Source organism: Dysidea avara, chromosome 3 (assembly GCF_963678975.1).
Source record: "Dysidea avara chromosome 3, odDysAvar1.4, whole genome shotgun sequence".
Taxonomy (NCBI): domain Eukaryota; kingdom Metazoa; phylum Porifera; class Demospongiae; order Dictyoceratida; family Dysideidae; genus Dysidea; species Dysidea avara.
In genome coordinates, this window is record NC_089274.1 from 46,347,232 (window position 1) to 46,369,666 (window position 22,435).

The 22,435-nt window shown below is 38.3% G+C and overlaps 1 protein-coding gene across 6 annotated transcripts in view; it reads right to left on the reverse strand.

The window, feature by feature from the left end:
* LOC136251282 (ephrin type-A receptor 4a-like) overlaps positions 1-22,435 on the reverse strand; it is a 46,027-nt gene that overhangs the window by 9,905 nt on the left and 13,687 nt on the right. Inside the window, exons 2-10 of one of the 6 annotated variants that reach the window (XM_066043719.1) lie at positions 18,250-19,213; positions 17,460-18,120; positions 17,005-17,073; positions 11,981-12,475; positions 5,202-5,390; positions 5,037-5,146; positions 1,534-1,790; positions 1,195-1,473; positions 988-1,141 (exon numbers count right to left, since the gene is read on the reverse strand). In XM_066043719.1, coding sequence (XP_065899791.1) covers positions 988-1,141; positions 1,195-1,473; positions 1,534-1,790; positions 5,037-5,146; positions 5,202-5,390; positions 11,981-12,475; positions 17,005-17,056 — 1,536 coding nt within the window. In that variant the 5' untranslated portion in view covers positions 17,057-17,073; positions 17,460-18,120; positions 18,250-19,213. Of the gene's footprint in view, positions 1-987; positions 1,142-1,194; positions 1,474-1,533; positions 1,791-5,036; positions 5,147-5,201; positions 5,391-5,473; positions 5,622-11,980; positions 12,476-13,687; positions 15,608-17,004; positions 17,074-17,459; positions 18,121-18,249; positions 19,214-22,435 lie in introns of those variants that run through there. The other 5 variants (XM_066043720.1, XM_066043718.1, XM_066043721.1 and 2 more) reach the window with 5 other exon arrangements.

The window sequence follows — 22,435 nt, forward strand, 5'->3', positions numbered from 1 at the left end:
AGACTTGGTATAGTCTTTTAGGTTAAAATAGAAAAAATTTGCACAATTCCACAAATTTTGGATCTAGTCTCTCAGCTTCAGTCCCATGCTTCTTAAAATTTATCATCTGCTACTTAAGTATAATTGTAACAAAGTATGGAAGTAATTTTTGTTGAAATAAGCTATTGAATTCTCTAAACGTTTCTATGAAAAATGGCAATCTTCATAAATGTGAAGCTGTATTAGTCATACCTAAAAATCTGTTTCCATACTTTTAAAGATAATACTATTACAAGCCACTACAAGAATTTTTGGAGTGTTTCCCTATTAGCTGTAGGAAAAGAATCAATTTTAGTGTAATAATTACAACATTTGCAACCACGCCATAATTTGTACAGAAGTTCAATGTCTAACCTACTACATGACAATTAGTTTAGTGTATCACAAGGTCAACTATGTGTTGGCAACAGGGGCGGATCCAGGAGCTGGCAAGGGTAGGGGCACAAACAAGCTAAGTTGTAGTTGAGCGGGAAGAGCAAATTCTATGTTAGTTGCTTTATTTTTAAGCAGGAAATACTCATCTCTTAGTAAGTTCCTTACTGTTGATTTTAGCCATTTTGGGCTTTACAGATAGTTGTAAAGTCTTTATAACTGTTTACAAAAGCTATGAATGTCTTTAACATCAGAAACGACAATAATATTATTTTTAGAGTACATAGTACGGCTGAAAGGTGCTGAGTGACAGATTGCTTGACAGTTGGTTTGACTTTGGTTTCAGGTGAATCAGTTTGCAATAAATACATATTTTTCATGAATTATAAATTGATTTAGGTTTAGTATTTCAATCAACAAAGTATGGCTCCTGCAGCAATCTATGGTTGTATATATCAGTATATAGAGGAACAGAACTTGAGCTATTTTGCACATGGTAGTCACATGGTAGTCCCTTTGTCACATTTGGTATATACTCTTAACATATTAATCAATTTAAAAGATGGTATGTATTACCTTGCATATGTATTTCTCAGAAATAAGAACATTTCTTGCTGCCAGATCTCTGTGTACAAATTGTTTACCAGAAAGGTAGGCCATTCCTGCTGCAGTTTCCTGGCAGAATTTTAGCAACAATAGTGGTAATTTTGAATACACTGTTTCTTCGCTTCTACAAAATGACAGAGTTTTATATATATGTACAGTGGCTACAAAAGTACTTACGATGGTTGCAATGCATGCAAAAATTTCCTCAGATCTCCACGAGACATGTACTCCAACACAATCATTTCAGGAGCATCTATCACTACACCATAAAGCTTGATCACATTCTCATGATCAAACTGGCACATTATGGCAGCTTCCTGGAGAAATCGTACTTTGTCTTTATCTTTAGCATTTGAATTCAGAGCTTTTATTGCCACTTCAAAGACACCATTGGCAGTGCTTAATACACCTTGGGTGACAACTCCAAACTCTCCAGAGCCTAGGCTCTTAACAGATCTATAATACCAACAGTCATTTGTACTAGTACAAATTAAACTTTGTAATAATTATTTTTACCTGATATTCCAGTGAAACAATTTTCGAAGCTTTTTCCCATCAATAATTTCATATATTTTCTCAAGATCATTTGGTGGTTCAGTATATATGGGACCATAATCCTCATCATCATCACATGGTGTATCATATATCATTTGTTCATCTTCCATTGCAACATCAAGTTGTACAGGACTCTCATATACTCCTTCCATGCAGGTCAAAGCTTCTTCCAAAGTAACATAGTCATGGGGCTTCAAATAATCAGGAACAATGTAGTCCTATACAACATAAATGTAAAGAAAATTAGGATTCTGTACAAGCTACTGTAGGAGGGATCATTACAGGGGGAATCAGGATTGAAAATTTAATCCCTAGTTTAGTTATGCTGATTTATTGTTGGTTGTATGAGGCTAATTCCCCTTGTTTAAGCAATAGACAAATTTCATAAGGAAAAAATTAACCGTTGCTCCTAGCAACATATTTTTTACATTATTTGTAGGTGTCAGTATCAAAAGTAACCCCTCCAAGTTTTAAAAGGATAGCGCATATAAATCATGAGATGTGACATTTCGAAGTTGTAATTTTCCCATACATTGTCTATAAGAGGGACACCATGCAGTTGCCCCTTCTCGGTAGGCCTGCGCCTAATGTGCCGGCATAATTTTGAGAATAATAGGTCACCAATTTCGTGAGAATAATTCCGGAATAATAGGATGGTTACAAGCATAAGTTTAGAATTATCGGACGTCCACGGGAATAATCGTCGGAATTAAGGGGCGTGCCTCTTCTTGATTAGCTAGCTAGAAGAAGGAAGTAAGCTACTAAGAATGATAGCCGATAGCTGGCATTATTATACGAGTGCTGGCTGAAAGAGGTTGAAGAGCCTCTAAAAGATCGATTGTATATATTCTAATAAAACGCTCAAATACTCTAATAGAGCAGTCAGATCGTTTCATGTTAACAATCTGCAGACAGCATCAGGGATTTAACTGCATGATTATCTGCAATTCTGAAACTTGTACATCTCATACCAGTGTATTTCTTTAAGTCTTTCTACAAGCATATTGATATCATTACCTACTGAACTTAGCATTTAGTTATAGCTATAGCTTTAATACACTGATAACTGAAAAACTATTCCTGATAGCAATTTTTAAGCCTGTTGTAATGGCTATAACAATTATGTGTAAGGTGGAATGCTTCAATTTTGGCTAGCTATTAATTAATTCTGACAAAACTACTTATATCAGCATCTTGAGAACTAAGCGACTATAGCTAAAGAAACTAAATGAGCATTAATATGGAATAATAGGCTAAGTACAAGAATAAAAAAAGAATAATAGGAGAAATTTTTGGGAAATTCTGGAAAGAATAATAGGTAAAATTTTGGGTACATTAGGCTCAGGCCTACTTCTCGGTAATCACACAAATCATGAGATTCAAAGAATGTCATATCTTAAGATCTATATACACTATCCATTTAAAACTTGGAAAGATTATTGTTGACATTCACACCTACAAATTATGTAAAATTGATATATGAATTCTTTGGAATTTCAGTTTCTTCATAAGTATGTTGAAATACCTCATTTATGTGAATGCCTAGAAGGGGCAACTGTAGCCCCCTTACATAGATAGGTATGGGAAAACCACAAATTTCAAAATGTCATATCTTATGACATATCTTTCAAAATTAATTTTGGAGAAGTTACTTCAGACATTATCACCTAAAAATAATAGGAAATTCAGATTGTTAGGGGCAACCGTTATTATTATGCACTATAAAGCCTTATTATGAAATTTGTCTATTGCATTACGATGATCTCTGTTAACTTGTACGATTCTTTATTTTTATTACACTTGTTTGTTACCATAATTCATCATTAATATACTTCAATATATAACAGCACAAGACCAGACATACAAGAGTGTAATTGCACAAAAATGTGAACCCATATACTAATTACTATATTTTATTTATTTATTTTTTATTTATTTTTAATTATACTGGACAGCCAGTAATTACTGATGTGTCCAGGGGGACCAGCCCCAAGAAAAAATCAAATACACACGTACATGATTAACTAATTAACTATAAGCGATTAACTATAAGCGATGTAGTCATTGTCTCATGTGGCCAAACCGCTTTTACCACAACACAAAAGAAAAAAAGCAATTAAGCCATGTGAGACTACCATATTTCACTTAGTTTCTGCCATGTTCTGCCAACTACACAAGAAAATAATACATAAAGCTATTGTTGGACTAAAAGGTATGGTGCAAAAATTCTTGTTCATAGACTAGGCAACAGACAAACCCATTAACATGCCATCCACAAATCAGCACCCTACACTGAATCAAAAAGAAATGGGACACAAAGAAGGACACAGGTAGGCCCATGATGTGTGTACCGTACCTACTGTAGTATAATAGTGATGTACCAGCCCTGTCCCACTGAAGCGATATCTAACAGCAAAAAATATCAAGCCTGTAGTGCTAGCCATTATTGAGTTATAGTTATTTGAAGGAATCAGTCAATTAGTTAGTTAGTCAGTCAATAAGTCATTAGATAAACATTAGTTTGGGTTCTACTGAGAGCACAGAGGTATCCTGAGAGAATTGTGAGGTAGGTCTCTGGTTGATATTTGCATGGAAAAATTCAAACTTTAATTCACGATTTCTATACTACCGTAATGTATGATAATAGTGTAAGGAATTCTAAACACTACTACACATCAATCAAAAACATTTTTCCCCACAATGACACAACACAAAGCACACAACATTGAACTTTTATCTCTTTTTTAATCTCATGTAGCTCCTTAATTACAGTCCATAAAAGATGGCTCTGACTAAAGCAGCCATTAAAATTGCATGGCTCTTGCTAATGTTCAAAACTCTTTTTTAAATGGAATTGATAGTTTGTACTATACCAAAAGAAAGAAGGGCTTAGTAATCAACAAGTTAAACTGTTTTGTTTTTTTGCCATTAATCAGTCATATAGTATACTGGATGTACAGATATCCTCTGCCTGCATGTTACATATGGAGCTATAAAAGTTGCAATCTATTAATACACAATGATGACCACAGAAGGTATATATAGCACAAAATTGCAAACACTTCAGGATGTAGTGTTTTGTGGAGAATATGACAAAGCCACAAAACAGCAAATCACCATAGTTAGTAAAGTGGACAATGAATGTAAATACAGTAGGAATGGAAGGATAGCCCATAAATGTGTTCATGGCATCTCTTATAGCACCTGAAAAGACACATATTATCCAAGACAAGACAAACTACACAAGAAAAAGCAACCATGTACAATTAACTGGTGCCTTTTATTTATGTATTTATAATCATGGGACATTTTGGGTAACATTTTTGGGTGTATTTATTAACAACTCAACCACTAATATCAATTTGTAAAATTGTATAATTCTGTGGGGCACTTTAGTCTCCACTTTATAAACATGTTTAGTATATTACATATAGATACACCATTCAACATATTCTCTACTATACCTTAGGATTTTCATATGTAGCACTGGCTCTGATAGTGCTGTAAACTGCATTATCTCCAGCCAATGTATCTGATTCACTTGTTTCATTATGGCCAAATGTTTCACCATGGCCTAATAAACAAAACACAAGTGTGTGGTATTTTGAACCAAACTAATTTACACAAACCTTCCAAGTTATTAATCGATTTTACATTAGAATAGTAGACAGATGATACAGGGTATGTCTTCTTTCTTCGTACCCATATGACACAACATCCCACAGCACAAAATATAATTATTAGTAGTAACATAGATACTACTACAGCTCCAACAATCATTTCAGTAGAAAATACGTAACCAGAATCTTCTCCAGTAGCTACACAAAATAATTAACTAATTAAAAATATGTAGTTATTTTGCTTGCCTATAATTAAAGTACATTAGATTTGGAGTATCTACCTCTTCTACACACATCATCAGTACCACTCCAGTTCCCATCACTCTGACAAGTCCTAGTGTCATTACCAGTTAACTCATAACCAGTGTTACATGTGAAATTACAGGTGTCTCCCTCATAACTTACTCCTACTTTAAAAGAATCACATGATGCTATCTCTCCATTGGATGGTACTGATAGGTCATCACATTGAGTATCTGTGTGTTTCATGATTATAATAATGTGTTAGGTGAAAAAAGATTTGAAGTCCAAGGTGGCAGCCAAGAAATAGCTGTGATGGTAGGTTAATGGAAAAATTTAATGATGACAATTCAGGTGAATTTGGTACCAAAAACAGGCGGTACCAAATTCATCTGAATTGTCGTTGTTAAAATTTTTGTCATTAACTTACCATCACAGTCATTTCTTAGCTGTCACCTTGGATTCCTTTTTTCACCCTGATGTTTTGGAAGGGTCATAACCTTTTTCACAGCTTGGCTGTTTTTGTTTAAATATCATTTGTTTTTGGATTTGTATACTCCCTATGGGCAGCTTTGGATCTTCCTTTACTTGCCTTTTTTGTTTACTGCAGAAAGGAGGAACAGATCAAGAGCTGAATTTTTGATTGTGGATATTTCCATATTATGCATTTAATAAACATCAACTCTCTCCTACAGGTCGGCATGTTTATACCTGAATTCTCTACAGGGTGACTTGTAACTGAACTCTCTCTACAAGGTGAACTCTCTACAGGATGACTTGTTGTAGCTGAACTCTCTACAGGATAAATTGTTTGTAGCTGAACTCTTTATAAGGTGGATTCTTTTTGCAGCTGAACTCTTTACGGGTGATGTGTTGTAGCTTAACTCTTGACTAGTTTGTACAGTAGCTGAACTCTCTACAGGGTGACTTTTTGTAGCTGAACTCTCTAGAGGGTGGCTAGTTTGTACTGGATTCTCTTCAGGCTGACTTGTTTGTAGCTCTCTACTGGGTAGAGATTTCAGCCATAACAAGTCATCCTGTAGAGAGTTCAGCTACAACCAATTCACTCTGTAGAGAGTTCAGTTACAAACGTATCACCCATTAGAGAGTTCAGCTATAAACAAGTCATCTTGCAGACAGTTCTGCTACAACACGTCACCCTGTAGAGTGTTTAGCTACAACAAGTCACAGGTGATGGATGTGTTATAACTGAACTCTTTCTTGACTTGTTTGTACTTGTAGTTGAACTGTCTAGAGGGTGATTTTTTTGTAGCTGAACTCTGTCCAGGGTGACTTGTTTTAGCTGAGCTATCTAAGGGTGACACGTTGTAGCTGAACTTTCTATTGTTTGTAGGTGAATTCTCTACAGGGTGAATTGTTTGTAGTTGAACTCTCTACAAGGCGACTTTGTAGCTGATCTCTCTACAGGACAAAATATTTGCAGCTGAACTCTTTATAGGGTGACTTGTTTGTAGCTGAACTCAATACAAGATGACTTGCTTACAGCTGAATTTTCTAGAGGGTGATATGTTTGTAGCTGAACTCTCTACAGGGTGACTTGTTTGTAGCTGAGTTCTTTACAAGGTGACTTCTTAAATAAATGAACACTACATGCAGGGTAACTACTCGTAGCTGAAATCTCTACACTATAGAGAGTTCAGCTACAACTAGTCACCCTATAGAGGAGAGAGACATCTTATTTTGTTAAGACAATATACAACGTAAGTACAGGGGTCTAGAGTCAGGGGTACCATGCACTAGATGGACAGTATAGGAGCCCTGGCAAGACTTACACTATTAAAATTACAATACAAAAATAATAGCATGCAGAAGAGTTCAGTTTAGGCAAACCAATATGTAGATCCCAGTATATATGGGGAGGCTCTAGAATTAAAAATCCTGGAGCAGGAGACAGCAATGCAAGCAGCCTGCTCAAACAGGCATCTTATAATCTTTTTTGTCACTTCACAAGCATTCGCCACTTGGGCAATTGTGTCTGGCATAAAGTGGCCTAAACAGACAATCTCAATGGAAATGAGATTAACAGATAAGCCAGAAAGCTGAAGGTTATATTGTAAACAGCTATACTGATATTCTTTCTGAGCTCTAGCAGCCAAAAGATGCTGCTGGGTATTGATGGAGATAGTTAGTTCGAACAAACAGATGGAATTATTGGAAACCAACACCAAGTCAGGTCTGCTAAGGGTGGAGGAAAGATTGGTTGGTAAGAGTCAGCATAGAGTTTAAAAATGCCAGGTAAGTGCTGTAGGAGTCTGCGAACGAGAACCTGTAGGACTGAATCATGTCTCCAGGTATACCTGCCTTGATCAAGAGCAACAGGACATCCATGGTTTGTTGTGGGCGGGGGAGCTTAACAAAGGGAACATTTGGGGCTACTAATGATGTTCCATCTAGCCAGGTTCATAGGAGTTGGTAGAATATCACAACCAGCACGTAGCAAGAAGGATGGCTGTTTCTCAGGGAGGCCATGCATCAATCTCTTCTATAAAGGACAAGCTTGCTCCAGAGTGACAATGTCTAAATATTTATTCTGAACAGTTAATGTCTCAAATTTTGATTCCCAATAATCAATGTGAGTATGACGTAAATCATGATGTGCATGGCTCTTGAATGTAGCAGAGTAAACATTGGCAACTGAAGCCTTTGCAGCAGATAAATAGTTAAGGACAGTGGGAGAGACAGACTGTTTGCTAGTACAGAACATTGCAGCTCTACAATCAGTGGGTCAACTGACCGCTCAACAGCCAGAATGTATGACAGCTTAGCTGACTGCTTCAAATGAGGTAAAAGGGGGAGATTCAACACATCTGGGTGAAAAAAAGTTCCAAGAGTGCAATTTCAGGGGAGGTTTAACTAACTCTTCACAATTTTCATTATAGATGACTGTATTGAAGTAATAGATGACACAGTAAGCTTTTCAACAGCCAAATGAAAATGTAGAATAGAAGACACAAAGTTTATCAAAATCTAGATCTTATACTCACCCTGAATAATAATAGAACACTTATCAATAAGTTGTAAGAACTGCAAGATTTGTTGTTTCATGTTGGCAGAAGCAATGTTTTGAGCAATATTTGGAGAAACACCAATAGTGTGACCCAGAAACTTGGTGCAGTCCACATTACAGATATTAATAGTATTCTCATTTTCCATTGAGAACACTGTGGAGGAAATCATACAGTGACCATTGAAGTTCAGAGATATACACTTCTGAGGCTGGAACTCAAAACATATGTCCATTTCCTTCGAGACAAGTGATGATAAAACTTGCTGATGAGATTTGATAGAGTTCAGCTGCAAACAAGTCACCCTGTAACAGAGTGAATTGTTTGTAGCTGAACTCCCTACAGGGTGACTTCTAATGTAGCTGAACTTTCTACAAGGTGAATGGTTGTAGCTGAACTCTCTACAGGGTGAATTTTAATGTAGCTGAACTCCTTACAGGGTAACTTGTTGTAGCTGAACTCTCTACAAGGAGACTTCTAATATAGTCTACAGCAGGGGCGTACTGAGGGAGGTTTCTGGGGATTTCAGGAAACACCTACTGAAATTGTCAGTAACAAGCAAAGCTCAGGCCAGTGCGCTACTGCTGATTTGTTGGCAAACACAAAATCAGCATGAGTGCATCAATCTACATTATTACAGTGCCAGATTTGTGGGGGCACAGCCCCCCTCCCCAAACAACTCTCCAAACAATAATGGTAATACAAGATTGATATGCTCTAATAGAACAGTCAGTGAAACACTCTAATAAAACAGTCACCACATGTAACACTATTCTACAGTTGCTTAGTATAAAACTTGTACCTGAAACTATCCCATGGGTACACTTAGCCTGCTATGAATATTTATAAATGAAATGTACATGGTCTTTTATGTAATTCTATATGACAACTTATTTTTAACCACAAGAGTACTGATGACTACCATAGCTCTTGATAAATTTGCATATAATGCGTAAAGCATTGTAATGATAACTGGTGTTTTGTAGCTAATCTGTTACCTAGCTAGCTAGTTAGAACTGGGTATGTTATAGACTACAAGACAAAGAAAAAAACAAAGAAATTAAATAATTTTTGAAGTTGGGAATTCTTGAAACAATTTTTCACAAATTTGGTATGTGGACTACTGATGGTGGAGGGCGTATCCACAGCAAAAAACGTTGTCTGGTTTCATAAAGACAGCATGGAGCTACAAATGCATGAAATTATATTTTTCTTCCTGTCAGTATACTCGTGGTGTGGCATGCCGGCTTCTTGGGCTGCATGACACATTACTGTATATCTTGATGGTTCAGTGCAGCTGTCACATGACTAAATTCTCTAATAGAGCAATTAGCAATAATTTAAAGACATCATAAAGATCATAGGCAACCATAGTATGGTTAATTGTATACATATTGATATTGACGTAGCTACAAGGTTAAGGTGGTAGTGTGAGGGCTGTTCAACAGAAAAGCCACTGGAGGTGAGCTAATAAAAGGGATAGCAATTGTTTGCTGTTGGAGGTGATAAGCATTTCCTATTAGCTCCTGTTGATGCGAAACTGCACATCACTTTGTTTAATGCTGCACCTTAGCAGCAACCATTGATTATTAGTAAACATCCTTGACAATTTTACTTTGTTTGAATCGACTCATGTTTGGTTGCTCAGCTACTGCCAAATCTTTAGCCTACAAAGCTCTTGTTAGACCTTGTCTTGAGTATGGCTGCTCTGTGTGGTCTCCACATACATACACACAAAGATAAAAAATGTGCTTGAATCTGTGCAACGTAGGGCAGTGCGATGGATTAAGAGTAGGTATTATCCTAGTACTTACCAGTGGAGCAAAAGCAATGACATTTGCTTAAAAGAGCTCAGATGGCCAACACATGAGCGTCATCATCATTATTATGCTGTTCTGATGTTAGACTCAATTGTGACCGGATCTGTGAAAACCTGACACAATCGCGCAAGCCTAAATTTACAGTATAAAGCATTGAATACAATGGGTGAAATACTTGCGTATTATTGAAAAATTTCCATAAATTTTTTGACTGCCTATGAAGGGACTAACAATAAAACCCTGGATATGATCTTATTCACCTTCTCAAGAGAAGTAGGAAAAGCATTGTTTCGTTGCAGTAGACCCAAGGATACTAAAGTTATGAGCATTTGTTTACATCACGTTGAAGTGATTGTACGCGATCGATTTTTCTTCACGAATTTCATGTTTGTATGCAGTGAAGAAGGGTGAGTAAAGGAAAAACTTACCCAGTAATTAATTTCCCTGTCCATGACAAACACGATGGTGAAAATTGTAGATTCGTACCTCAATTCATTGGTAAGTTACAATTATTTTTGTAGGCACCTGTAATATATTTTCCGGGCCTATATTATCCCTGTACTTTCTGTACAAATCGATTTTTCTGTTGTTGCTACTTTGTAGGGCTGTGACTCCAAAAGTTATTGGCATATGAGGCTAAAACTTTGCCAGAGGGTACACTTGGCTAAGTAGATTATAAATATTTAACAAACAGGAATTTGAAAAATGCGCGATTATGTTGGGTTTTCGCAGATCCAGTCACAATTTTACATGATTTGTCTCCTATTTCTTTCAAACAACATTTTCAAATTAATTCATTCCTACACGATCACATCCTCTTACGCTGACAACCAGGACCTTAAGTCCTCAACAATTAATGCATATAGGTATCCATTCCTTGTAAACACTTCTTTCCTCTGGAACTAAATACAGTATGAGATTTTGTCCAGATCCTTACCCTTGGCTTTTAAATTAAAACTTTGCACAGTTTTGTTTAATAGTTAGATGTTGTTGTATGTCTTTTGTTTTTGTAAATGTTTTGCCCTGTATTTTTACTGCAGTTTTTGTTATTGTTGTTTTGTTTTTGTACTGGGTGCAGGCACAGCCTTTTGTGTACCCTGTCACTAGACAAAATTGACAATAATAACAACAAGACATTGCTCTAAGACACATATCTAAGGACATTAAATCTTTTCATTTGCTGTTCTTTTTAATGTACACCACAATGACATGTATTAGATTTATTCAATAAAACGTAATTATCGTGTTTTACTATCATAGTTTCAAAGCTCTAAATACTACATTCAAATAGTGACCAGTGGCGATTCTAGACCTGACCTTCAGGGGGGGGCCAGTAGGGAACAGCATAACTATTGTTGTTTGGCTATAGTATAAAGTAGAATTTTCAGGGGGGTCTGGGGGTGCAACCCCCAGAAGCTGCAGGATTTTTTGCAATTTAAAGGCTTGAAAACAGCCTAAAATTTGTTCTAAAAACATGAAAAATGCTAAAAATAACAATGCCAATCTATACAGCAACTTTTCCTCAAGATTTTTTTAAAAGTTATTTTTTAACAGGGGGGCCTTGGCCCCCCCTGACCCCCCCTTAGAATCGCCTATGATAGTGACTACTCTTAAATAGTTATGCATCTACATTAGTTTATCAAATTACATAGGCTAATGGTGTAAAACACAAATATTTTTATCTGATAATAACAATTCTTACCAAAAAGCACCTCAATAAGAGGCTGTCGTCGATTGTGCCGAATTACATTTTCATCACTTATGTTAATTGTAGTAATAGAATTAGTAACATTGGTACTGTAGGAAGTGTATCCACTAGTTTGATTGCTGTTCCATATTGCAAGTCGTAGATCAGATGGTTGATAGTATCCAATTACATCTCCAGGCTGAAATTCTAGTTTACTACTTGTGGAGATTGTAATATTAGTAAAGTGATGATGGTCTTTAATAAGAGTTGTATTTGCTACTTGCACTTGACCAATTCTGTTATAGACACTTGAGTTAAGTGATAAAGGACGCCACATTTGGATTATTGGTAGATCACCAACAGAATTACTAAAATCAAAGCTAGCTATAATATTGGTCACTCTTCCGCTACAACAAAACACAGCTTTGGGAACAATCACTTGTCTACCACTGCCTAGAGTAGCATTTCCTCGCTGATTAGCCTTAGGATTGTCTATGCAACTCTGTCCACCTGAGAAAACAGTGACACTATGTATTTTTGATGACAAACTTTAATGTGGCAATATGATATATACAATGCATGAGAATACTACATTACTGTTGGGTAAGGCATAAAATCGAGGCATGAATATGCACTATTACATTAGAACACTAGGATAGTTCAAACACTTTCACAATGCATTAAATTTTTATGGCTAATGAATTAAGAGTATTTTCCTGACAATATTGACCCATACGGTTGCTTAGTAATTCAGAGCCATCTGAAGCAACTTTAGTAGATAGCTAACTAGCTATGTCAATTAAATGATTATAATCATAGTTCATCCTAGAAGAAAACACCAACCAGACACACAGTAGTGTGTTGTGACCCAGAAAGGCACAGTGGGTATATTGACAAGTAAAAATGCGATTTTCATGCATGCATAGTTCTATGATCCAATGTCTGAATGGAATGAAATTTACAACAGAGTTGTCTGCCTGGCAGTCCACATACCAAATTTAAAGGAAATTGTCCCAACCATTCCCAAGATATGACTAACAAAGTTTCAGTTTTTTTCTTTGTTTTTTTGCACATTTCACAAAACACACTATAAAACATAAACACATTATCCAATCAAGCAGACATTTGGTACACATCATAAAGGGGTTCCAAAGGAAAGTACTAGTACCAAGTTTGATACATAGCCATACATTGATACAAGTTTTGCTACCCAGCCATCATGGCATAGCCATGATGGCTGGGTAGCTTAGGCCCTGGTATTGCATAAGCCAGGATTGAAAACCATACAGCTATTAAAAATTCTTTGTTATACTTGTAAATGCAAATTATACGGTAAACAAGGCTGAAAGATCCAAACACTGCTGGAAAATATCCATGATATCCCATTGAAAAAAAGCACCAGCCCCGGCTGCTGTGAAAAGTCAAGTTTTATTAGGTGGCCCAATATTTTCAATAATTTTATGGCTTATGTGCCAGGGCAGTGCCTAAGCTACACAGCCATGGTTTAATGGAAGGCTATATGTCTTAGTGTGAGATGATGTTTATCCAAGAAAACTGCAGTTTCAAGTGATAATTGAAGTATCATTGCTGTAAGCAAAGGTAGAAGTGTTTTGTCATATAAAATCTTGTAATAAGTGTTTCTTTGACTAATAATTAACTGATTTTAGTTTTATTGAGAAGAAACTTTTGTGAGTAGTTAGACTCAGTCAGGCGTCTAACTACCAAATGGGGATTCTAATTCTTTGAGTCTCCCCAGATCTGTCCCTGCACTAGATGTTTCTCTTGTTCACTTCATCATTATCCAGACTGGTAGCATGCTTTCCTTCATGACTTTGTGTTTCTTCACATGATGTGTCAAGTAAACCATGCTCATATAGCTATAGCTAAGTGCTACTATATCACCATGTAAACAAAGTTAACTTGATGAACTTCTAAGTGAATACAGTTTAGTATAATAATTATGTGGTGTGTTACACATTTAGCAGCCAATCGGCAAAGATTTGCTGACTGCTTGCATACACCTGTATGCGTATATATAGTGCTGTCATTAACTATTATTGTGTATTGTGACTGGTTTTATGAAAAGGAGTCTTCCCATGTACACATCCAATTTACCAACTTTAATGATTTGTAACTTCAGACAGATTGAAGGAAAAACTAATGGCATCAAATCTGGTCAGCAATAGGTAGCACCAACATTGCTGTAATCAGTACATTTTTAAAAATTAGTTCTATATTCAGCTCCTACATATGGATAAGTGTTAAAGACAGGTTTTCAAAAATCCAGTTAGATTAATTTGTACTACTATATACAGTAGGACCTCGTTTATCCGGACCTCAAACATCCAGACACTCGATTAACCGAACGGGTCTGAAGTACTGCACGTGACTAATAATTGAAGGGAAATGGTTGCAGTTATTAGCTTGCCAGCTGGAGGGCAGCCATTCAAAGACATTGGCATGTAATTAGATGGTTTGATGATGGTTTGGTGGTAATCACAGGTTAATTTGTTGATAGTTTGGTGGTGACCACACACCAAACCCTAGCAGACAGTGGGGTAACCTACTTGTATTGAAGTGCTAAGTGCTCTTATTACAGTGTTGACCATTAGTAGCATCATGTAACAGGTACGTATATAGTGAATAAGTGACTGCATTTATGCATGCACTATTGGATGATTCAAAGTTACGGATTATCCAAAGTTATGAACAGGGCTTGGCCCCAGCAGGTTCGGATAAACGAGGTCCCACTGTAAGAAGCCAGTCAGCAGTGTCGTTATTCCCTGGCAGAGGAACCAGAATACAGCATAAATACACAAGTTACAACCACACACATACAGCTATACTGACACAAGCAGAAATAATACATAGTGCTCTGCCATTCTTTATCTTCATTTAAATGGTCATTTTCTCAGGAAACCATATCAAAATGTTAATTTTCTGTATTGACACTTTCCTTGAAGGAGTGTATTTAGATGTCACTAAACCATTTGAGGCACTTAATTGAATGTAGTATCATCATATTATCCCTGGTAGACAGGTAGCAGCTAAGCTGCACTTATAAAACAATTGCAATGGGCCACGTCCCCTTAAACAATCAGAACACGCAACCATACTATTAATAGTCAGTGCTGAGGCCATACCCCTTAACAATCTAGCTCTATAGAAAACAAGGAATTGTACCGTGCCCCCTAGGTTTAATCTATTGCATAGCTGAGTATCGAGATCAAGATACCCTAATACAGCAGTCACAGCCACACATGTATTTTATAGCTATATGTTTTAACAAAAAGGTAATAAACTAGTGTAATATTAATGAAGTAGGGCACAAGAGATGATAGTAGCTATGAAGGAAAATCCCTACTTGGCACTGTAGCAATGTGGGAAAATTCCTTGACAAGATGTGTAGTAAAAACATGCAAATTTAGGGATTTTCCCACACCAAATCAAGACACACGGTAGTGTGTCGTGCGGCCCAAGAAGCCGGCACGCCACACCATGAGTATATTTACAGGAAGAAAGAAAACATGATTTTCACACCTTTGTAGCTCCATGATCCCTTATCCGATTGGAACTAGTTTCACTACAGAGGTGCCTGCCAGGTAGGCCACGCCACATACCAAATTTGAAGGAAATCTCCCTAGCCATTTTTGAGATATGAGTGGCCAAAGTTTCATTTTAATTTCTTCGTTTTTTTTTCTTCGCCATAGGGGGCTTTGATTTCTTTTTGCACACTTCGCAAAAAGTGCTATAAAACACAAACTTGTAACTACATTGTATCGATATTTGGCACAAGTAAAGAGCATATAAAGATACACTCACGTACCAAGTTTGCTATGAATTTGATAAATATTCAAGGAGTTATGAGCGTTTATTCATGTAAAAAAAGATGAAACTTTTGTCATGGCTACAGGGTAAACCGAGTAGAGGAATAACTTGAAAATTCATGTGTACATAGGCTGATCATCGTAGGAGTGCCTTTTGGTGGTTAGAACAGCAACAAACTTACAGCTACAAAGTTATAAAGCAAAAACCGAGCAGATGTAAAATTGCGGGATCTAGGGCAAAAAAAGGTGCATAAAATATGTCGAAAAAAAATTACCTCATCATGCCCAGAGTTCGAACCAAGGACCTCCATACCTAACGCCTGCATCCTTAACCACTGAACCACTGCTATCTTGGCTGATCACTTCACTTGATTTCTACTTTATAAATGAAAATTCTAGCTTAATAAGTAAAACTGATCTACTAATATAAAATCTAGATTGTTCTAGAACATTCTATGTGTGTTCTATTAAATGATTTCAGCGAAATCAAAAACGTGCACTCTATTAGAGCATTAGCACCACACTATTGTTGCAACACTTTGAGGCTCAATCTAGTAGCTATTTCATCAAATCAGAGCCATTTTTGTATCAATCAGTGGTATATTTGTAGTATTAACTTAGTTTCGCCCCCAGGCGGTCTGCGAGCAGACTAATATGACCGACTCACGCCAATCATCATCATCATAATCATCATTATAAATGCTATATGCTAGCAAAACTTGTGATACAACAGCCTGGAAAACATATCCCAGTAAAAAGGTGCAGGGTTTGGTTTTTGAAAATAAAAAAAGAAGTGAAACCCACTCAAAAACAGCCAAGCTGTAAAAAAAGAGTGCGGCCCTCAAAAGCCTGAGTGAAAAAAGTTGTGAATCAAAGGTGGCGGCCAAGAAATGGCTGCAATGATGTTAATGCTAAAAAATTTTAATAATGGCTGTGTGCATTGTTAAAATTTATTAGCATTAACATCATTGCAGCCATTTCTTGGCCACCACCTTTGATTTCGCAACTTTTTTCACCCAGGCTTTTGAGGGCTGCACTCTTTTTACAGCTTGACTGTTTTTGAGTGGTAGAGATTTTCCCTCACAGCTACCATCATCTCTTGTTTCACTACTTTTTATCACTACTTCATTTATAATTTTTTATTGCACTATTTATTACATGTGCACACCTACTATCATTCTTACATATTGGTAGTCATACTGATGTACTCACTTGAAAGTGTGATCCAACACATCAAAGCTATCACAAGGATTTCAAACTCCATGTTGCTCCTTATGGGTTCTAAAAACAAATCGAGAAAGTAATTCACATACAGTACATGTAGAGTGGGTGAGTGCTCAACAATTCATACATTTCATGTTGCTTCACATGCAAGGCAGCCAAAGCCAATAACATGGAACACAACCCAATGGTCAACTAAAGTTTATAGACCAGAAAAGTTATTCACATTCTACGCAAGTAACTCCATAAGATTATAGTTGTTAGCTGGTAGTACTAGCCTGTACTATATATCATAAGTATTATTTTATGTTCCACAGTAAAATATTCTGAATTCTTGACTTATAATTGCACTTAATTATATGTCAAGTGCAAACTTAATTATAAGTGTAAGTGCAAACCACCGGTTACACCTGTGGTTAGCACTTGTATAGGTTATGATATAATACATTTGAAAGGAGCTGTTGTACCACAATCTGCATCCACAATCTGTCAGCATGTATCCTTTACTAATCAGCTATATACAAAAACCACACACATGTATGGACAGAAAATGAAAATCATCGTTTGCAAATTCAACCCACTGCATGCTTGAAAGCAACTCAGTTATAGTGGAACAGAAAATTCTTATCCAGTGCCATAAAATCTTATCCAGTGCCAGATAGCTTTTCATGATTACCAGGACTTCCTGTAGTCATCACCAAGGCCAACTGATTCTGCAGGGCTATCTGCACTTTGAGCTGACAGTCTGAGCTCTAGCAGCTCTCTACTCAGTGGATCCCCTAATCCATGAGTGTCTACATTTACACTAGTGCTCCACCACTAATATAATTATTTAAATGCAAGTGGAGTACTGCCTGTCTAAGTCACATTCTGACCAAGTTATTCAACATCATAATTTGTGCAGTTGTGCTAGAAGTGGCTAGCAAAGGTAGTCCATCACACCCAAGGAAAAGTAAAAAGGACAGTAGGACAACTTAAAATGTGGACACCTTCATAATCAGGAAACTTGTGGTCCTGTTTCTGTTAGCACATAGTTCTTAGATACGGATACATAAGTATGATCCCAAGATGTCTGAAAAAGGATGGTCCGACAACTGGTTACAAGTTCTACAAAGGAGAATGATTTGATTGCCAACTAAAACATGAACAATGTTGTTGTCTGTATAACAACCACAGAGCTAGTTACTCTAGTACATACCTATATATTTGCATGTTAATATTAATTACTTGACTAACCTTTGACGTGTCCAGGGAGGTGCAGCACTGGTCGCTCTTTGCCACCGACCAACTGTTGTTGGTAGTGGTGGTTTTGGTATGTGTACCTGGTCCCGGTTGCTGGGTTTGATTTAAAGAATTTTTTGTCCTAAGATTTCTTTTTGGGATCAATTGCCTACCGGGTCTTATATTTTTATTTTCCAGATGTGCTGATACTTGGGCAGGGAAGGACTTTGGTGCCCAGAGGCATTCTACGCACCAAAGGCCTTCCTTTAAGCCATGATTGGGTCTAAATACTAAAATAACCATCCTAGAGACCAGGTACTATCACATTCCCTCTATCAGGAATGGAGATGCTGCGAATGCAGCTAGAGCTTTTAAAAAGCTCTGTTTTTCAGAATGGCGAGACCAGCATTGACACTGGGCGGCCGAATGCTGATCTGGATTCTGAGAAGTGTGGAAGAGGCAGCATTTGCTAAGAAGCAGTGTGCTACACTCTTCGCAACGGGGAGCTGACACTGACCAGCTGTGGCAGAGCTGCGTGCCAAGACTCCTGTTGGGGGAGGTGGCATTGACTCATGAGGGGGGGTCACATGCCAGGCACTCCCGTTCTTGTATCACATCTGCTGGGGGAGGTGACATTGACTCATGAGAGTCGCATGCCAGGTGCTCCCTTGCTTGAATTACATCTGTTGGGGGAGGTGACATTGACCCATGGAAGTCACATGTCAGGCACTCCCTGTATGCAGTGAGCAAAGGAGTGCATCGTGTGTATCAGTAGCTGTAACAACAAACAGAAAATACAGTATGCAATATTGGCTAATAACTGCAACAGCTTTGGCATGGCAGAGCTGTGCACATGGAAGTTCTGGTATTGGTCCATGATACAGTCTCCTGCCAGGAATTTGGCATCGCTGCTTGGTAATGGCCCATGATAGTCTCCAGGCTATACTACCACTTAGCATTGGCAGTATAATAGGTTCACCTGCAGGGAGCTAATGAGTACATCAATGCACAAGTATGATAGCATCATGTGATGACAATACAACAGAGGCACAGTACTGGCTAGTTGTATCACCACCAGTGTGCCTGCTCGAAGGAGTGCTACCACTGAAGCGATTAATAGAGGGTGGAGTGCAATGTATATGTATATATGTGTGTGTGCTATACCCTGTATGTGGGTCAACCACGTACATTTTTATTGGAATTTATTGTTGTAGGCATGATGTTGCTGTGAAAACTGGTATTTGTGCATAAGAGGGATGGGATGGGAGGGTAACACTTGTCTAACAACTAACGCCACGTGCTACTGCGCATGTGCTAGGATTCTTATTAGTGTGTCGTTATTCTTATTAATGTCTCGTGTCTAAGAGTGAATGCTCGAGGCTGCCATCAAGTTCAACATTAACTTTGTTTAAAGGTATTTTAAACTACATTTAATATTAATTACTTGACTAATCTTTGACGTGTCCAGGGAGGTGCAGCACTGGTCGCTCTTCGCCACCGACCAACTGTTGTTGGTAGTGGTGGTTTTGGTATGTGTACCTGGTCCCGGTTGCTGGGTTTGATTTAAAGAATTTTTTGTCCTAAGATTTCTTTTTGGGATCAATTGCCTACCGGGTCTTATATTTTTATTTTCCAGATGTGCTGATACTTGGGCAGGGAAGGACTTTGGTGCCCAGAGGCATTCTACGTACCAAAGGCCTTCCTTTAAGCCATAGAAAGGTGAGCCCCCCACCAGGCACACAGGTGGGTGGGGGGAGAGACTTTTCACCCAAGTATCTAGATTATGCATTTTGGAGATACCGGCTGTTTGGGAACAGCACTTATGGCAGGTGTGCATGCCAACAAATTGTGTAGGTCAACCGTTATAGCGTGAAGCCACTTTGCAAGACAAGCATGGTAGCAACATGAAGTGACTGTACAGCACTATCAATATGACATATGCAGTACTATTAGACAGTCCGTAGTACATATAAATACACCAATTACATGCTGAGGTTGTCAAAAAGGAGTCAGTGATGATCAGTTGCGATGATCTTGGACATATTTGCTACCTCACTGGGAGGAGGTCTGATATACCTTTTAAATGTGTTGCTTTTCCAGCGGCCAAGAATTTGTATGTGAGAGTCTGGCAGTTTGGCTAGAGACGCAGACGTTGCTGCCCCAATCCGAAGGCTATGTGTGTTATAGCGGCGATTATCGAGTTTGAGGCTGACCATCAGGGACTGGAGGCCTGCACAAAACATGGCTCCCGTCCAGCCATTTCCTTCTTCAGTGATGAAGAGTGGGCCTGGTTGTTCACTCCTTCTGCCGAGGTATGAAATCATTGCTTTTATTGGACATACCAAGCTATCTGTGGCACCCATGTGCACCTTGGCACCCTGCCTGAATGGGTCTGTTTTGGATTCTTTGCGGGACAGTTGCAGGAGACGGGGTTTCTTCCTGTTGTCAACTGCAATATCCTTGAGAGATAGGTGTCGTGATGGGTCATAGGAGCCTACTGTAGGAATTGTAAGCTCGCTGACTCTTAAGAACGCAAAAAAGGCAAGACAGCACATAGCCCAGAGTGTGGTATTATAATAGGAAGGAGGTTTCTTTGATAGGAGGGCTTTTATGTTATAGAGCATCTGGATGGCAATCGGCAGTCGGGTTTTTCCTGAGTGCATGCCTGCTTGGCGCTTTTTGATTCCCCTTAAGATGAGATGGAGCCTAGGAGTGATTTGGCGGTTGAAGTGGTTATGAAGCCCCTTGCATACATGCACTTGTCTAACTGCTGATAGATACACCTTGATAGTTCCCTGCGAGATGTTGGAGGTAGCTAGGTGCGATATGAACAGAGTTAGGGTGCACTCGGATGTTGGGATCGGGTGAATCCTTGCCATTTTGCAGAAGTTAACATATCGTCTTCGTCCAGCCATGTAGGTGTTTCTGCTGGATTTGGGCAGTCCATGATGTAGTAGCTTTTAGGCTTTGTTCAGTAGCTTGTTGAGGTGAGCACTCCTTGGTACAGTAGGTCTACAAATGGAATTTAAGTATGTATGTGTGGCCTTGTTTGCAAGTGTCTATTGGGATTTTGTAACAAGAATGGCAAATAAATTATCAACTAAGTTAATCATACAGCAATTACAATGAACAGCATAAATCAATTACATTGAACAACAAGTGTGTGGTCAATTATGTTGTAGCATTGATTTATGTGAGCTCATTAAGTATGTGATTTTTTATTTCTTGCAGGTGGAGACCCTTGCAGTGTATTGATGGTTCGCTTGAAGTGACGAAGAAAGGAGGGAGAAGTCCAGTCTTGTCTCCGGGGTGATATGAGCTTCAACAGTGACATTGGGATTGATGCAGGGGAGCGGCAGGTGTGAGGGTGCAGCTTTAAGAATTCTGTTGATCTGGTTCTGGATAACTGGTCTGCGGCAGTGTTCAACGTGCCTGGAATATGGCAAGCTGAGATCTTTATATCAAAATGAGCTGAGAAGAACCAGAGACAGCGTAAGAGGTGCATGACCATTATTTCCTTTGAGGATCCTTTGGTAATGGAGTCAACAACACTGCTGTTGTCACAGTGGAATTCCACTGTGCTGCCTGATAGTAGTGGTCCCCAAATAGCGCAGCTTAAAACAATTGGTGCTAACTCCTTCGCCATTACGGTATGTCGATTTGTGCCCAGTCTTTTGACCATGCTAGTTGCAGCCACTGAGATCCAAATACTGCTCCACAGCCCCAGGACCCTGATGCGTCTGAGGCAATTATATAGTCTGGAGTGGAGCCGTTGATAAAAACTGAGCCCGTTCCAATGTGTGATGAAGAGGTGCCACCACCTAAGATCTGAGCGGAAGCCGCTTGTGAGATGCGTAAAGTGAGATAATTTTTTGAGGCGAGCTGCTAGTCTGTACAATCTGGACACAAAGGTCCTTCCTGGTGTTACCACCTTAGTGGCATGCTGCAGCAAGCCTACCAGGGATAAGATATCCCTTTTTGTTGCTTTTCTGCAAGATAGCCAAGCTGAAACTTGGTTCTAGATTCTTGAGAGTTTTTCATCAGGTAGACGGGCCAGCATGAGTTGAGTATCCAGAGAGATTCCCAAAAAGGTTAGAGATTGGGAAGGGCCTTCAACCTTCTCTAGGGCAAGAGGTATTCCTAACAAGGAGCAAGTATCTTTAATCCTCTGAAGATTACTAGCACACGAAGGGGAATCCTG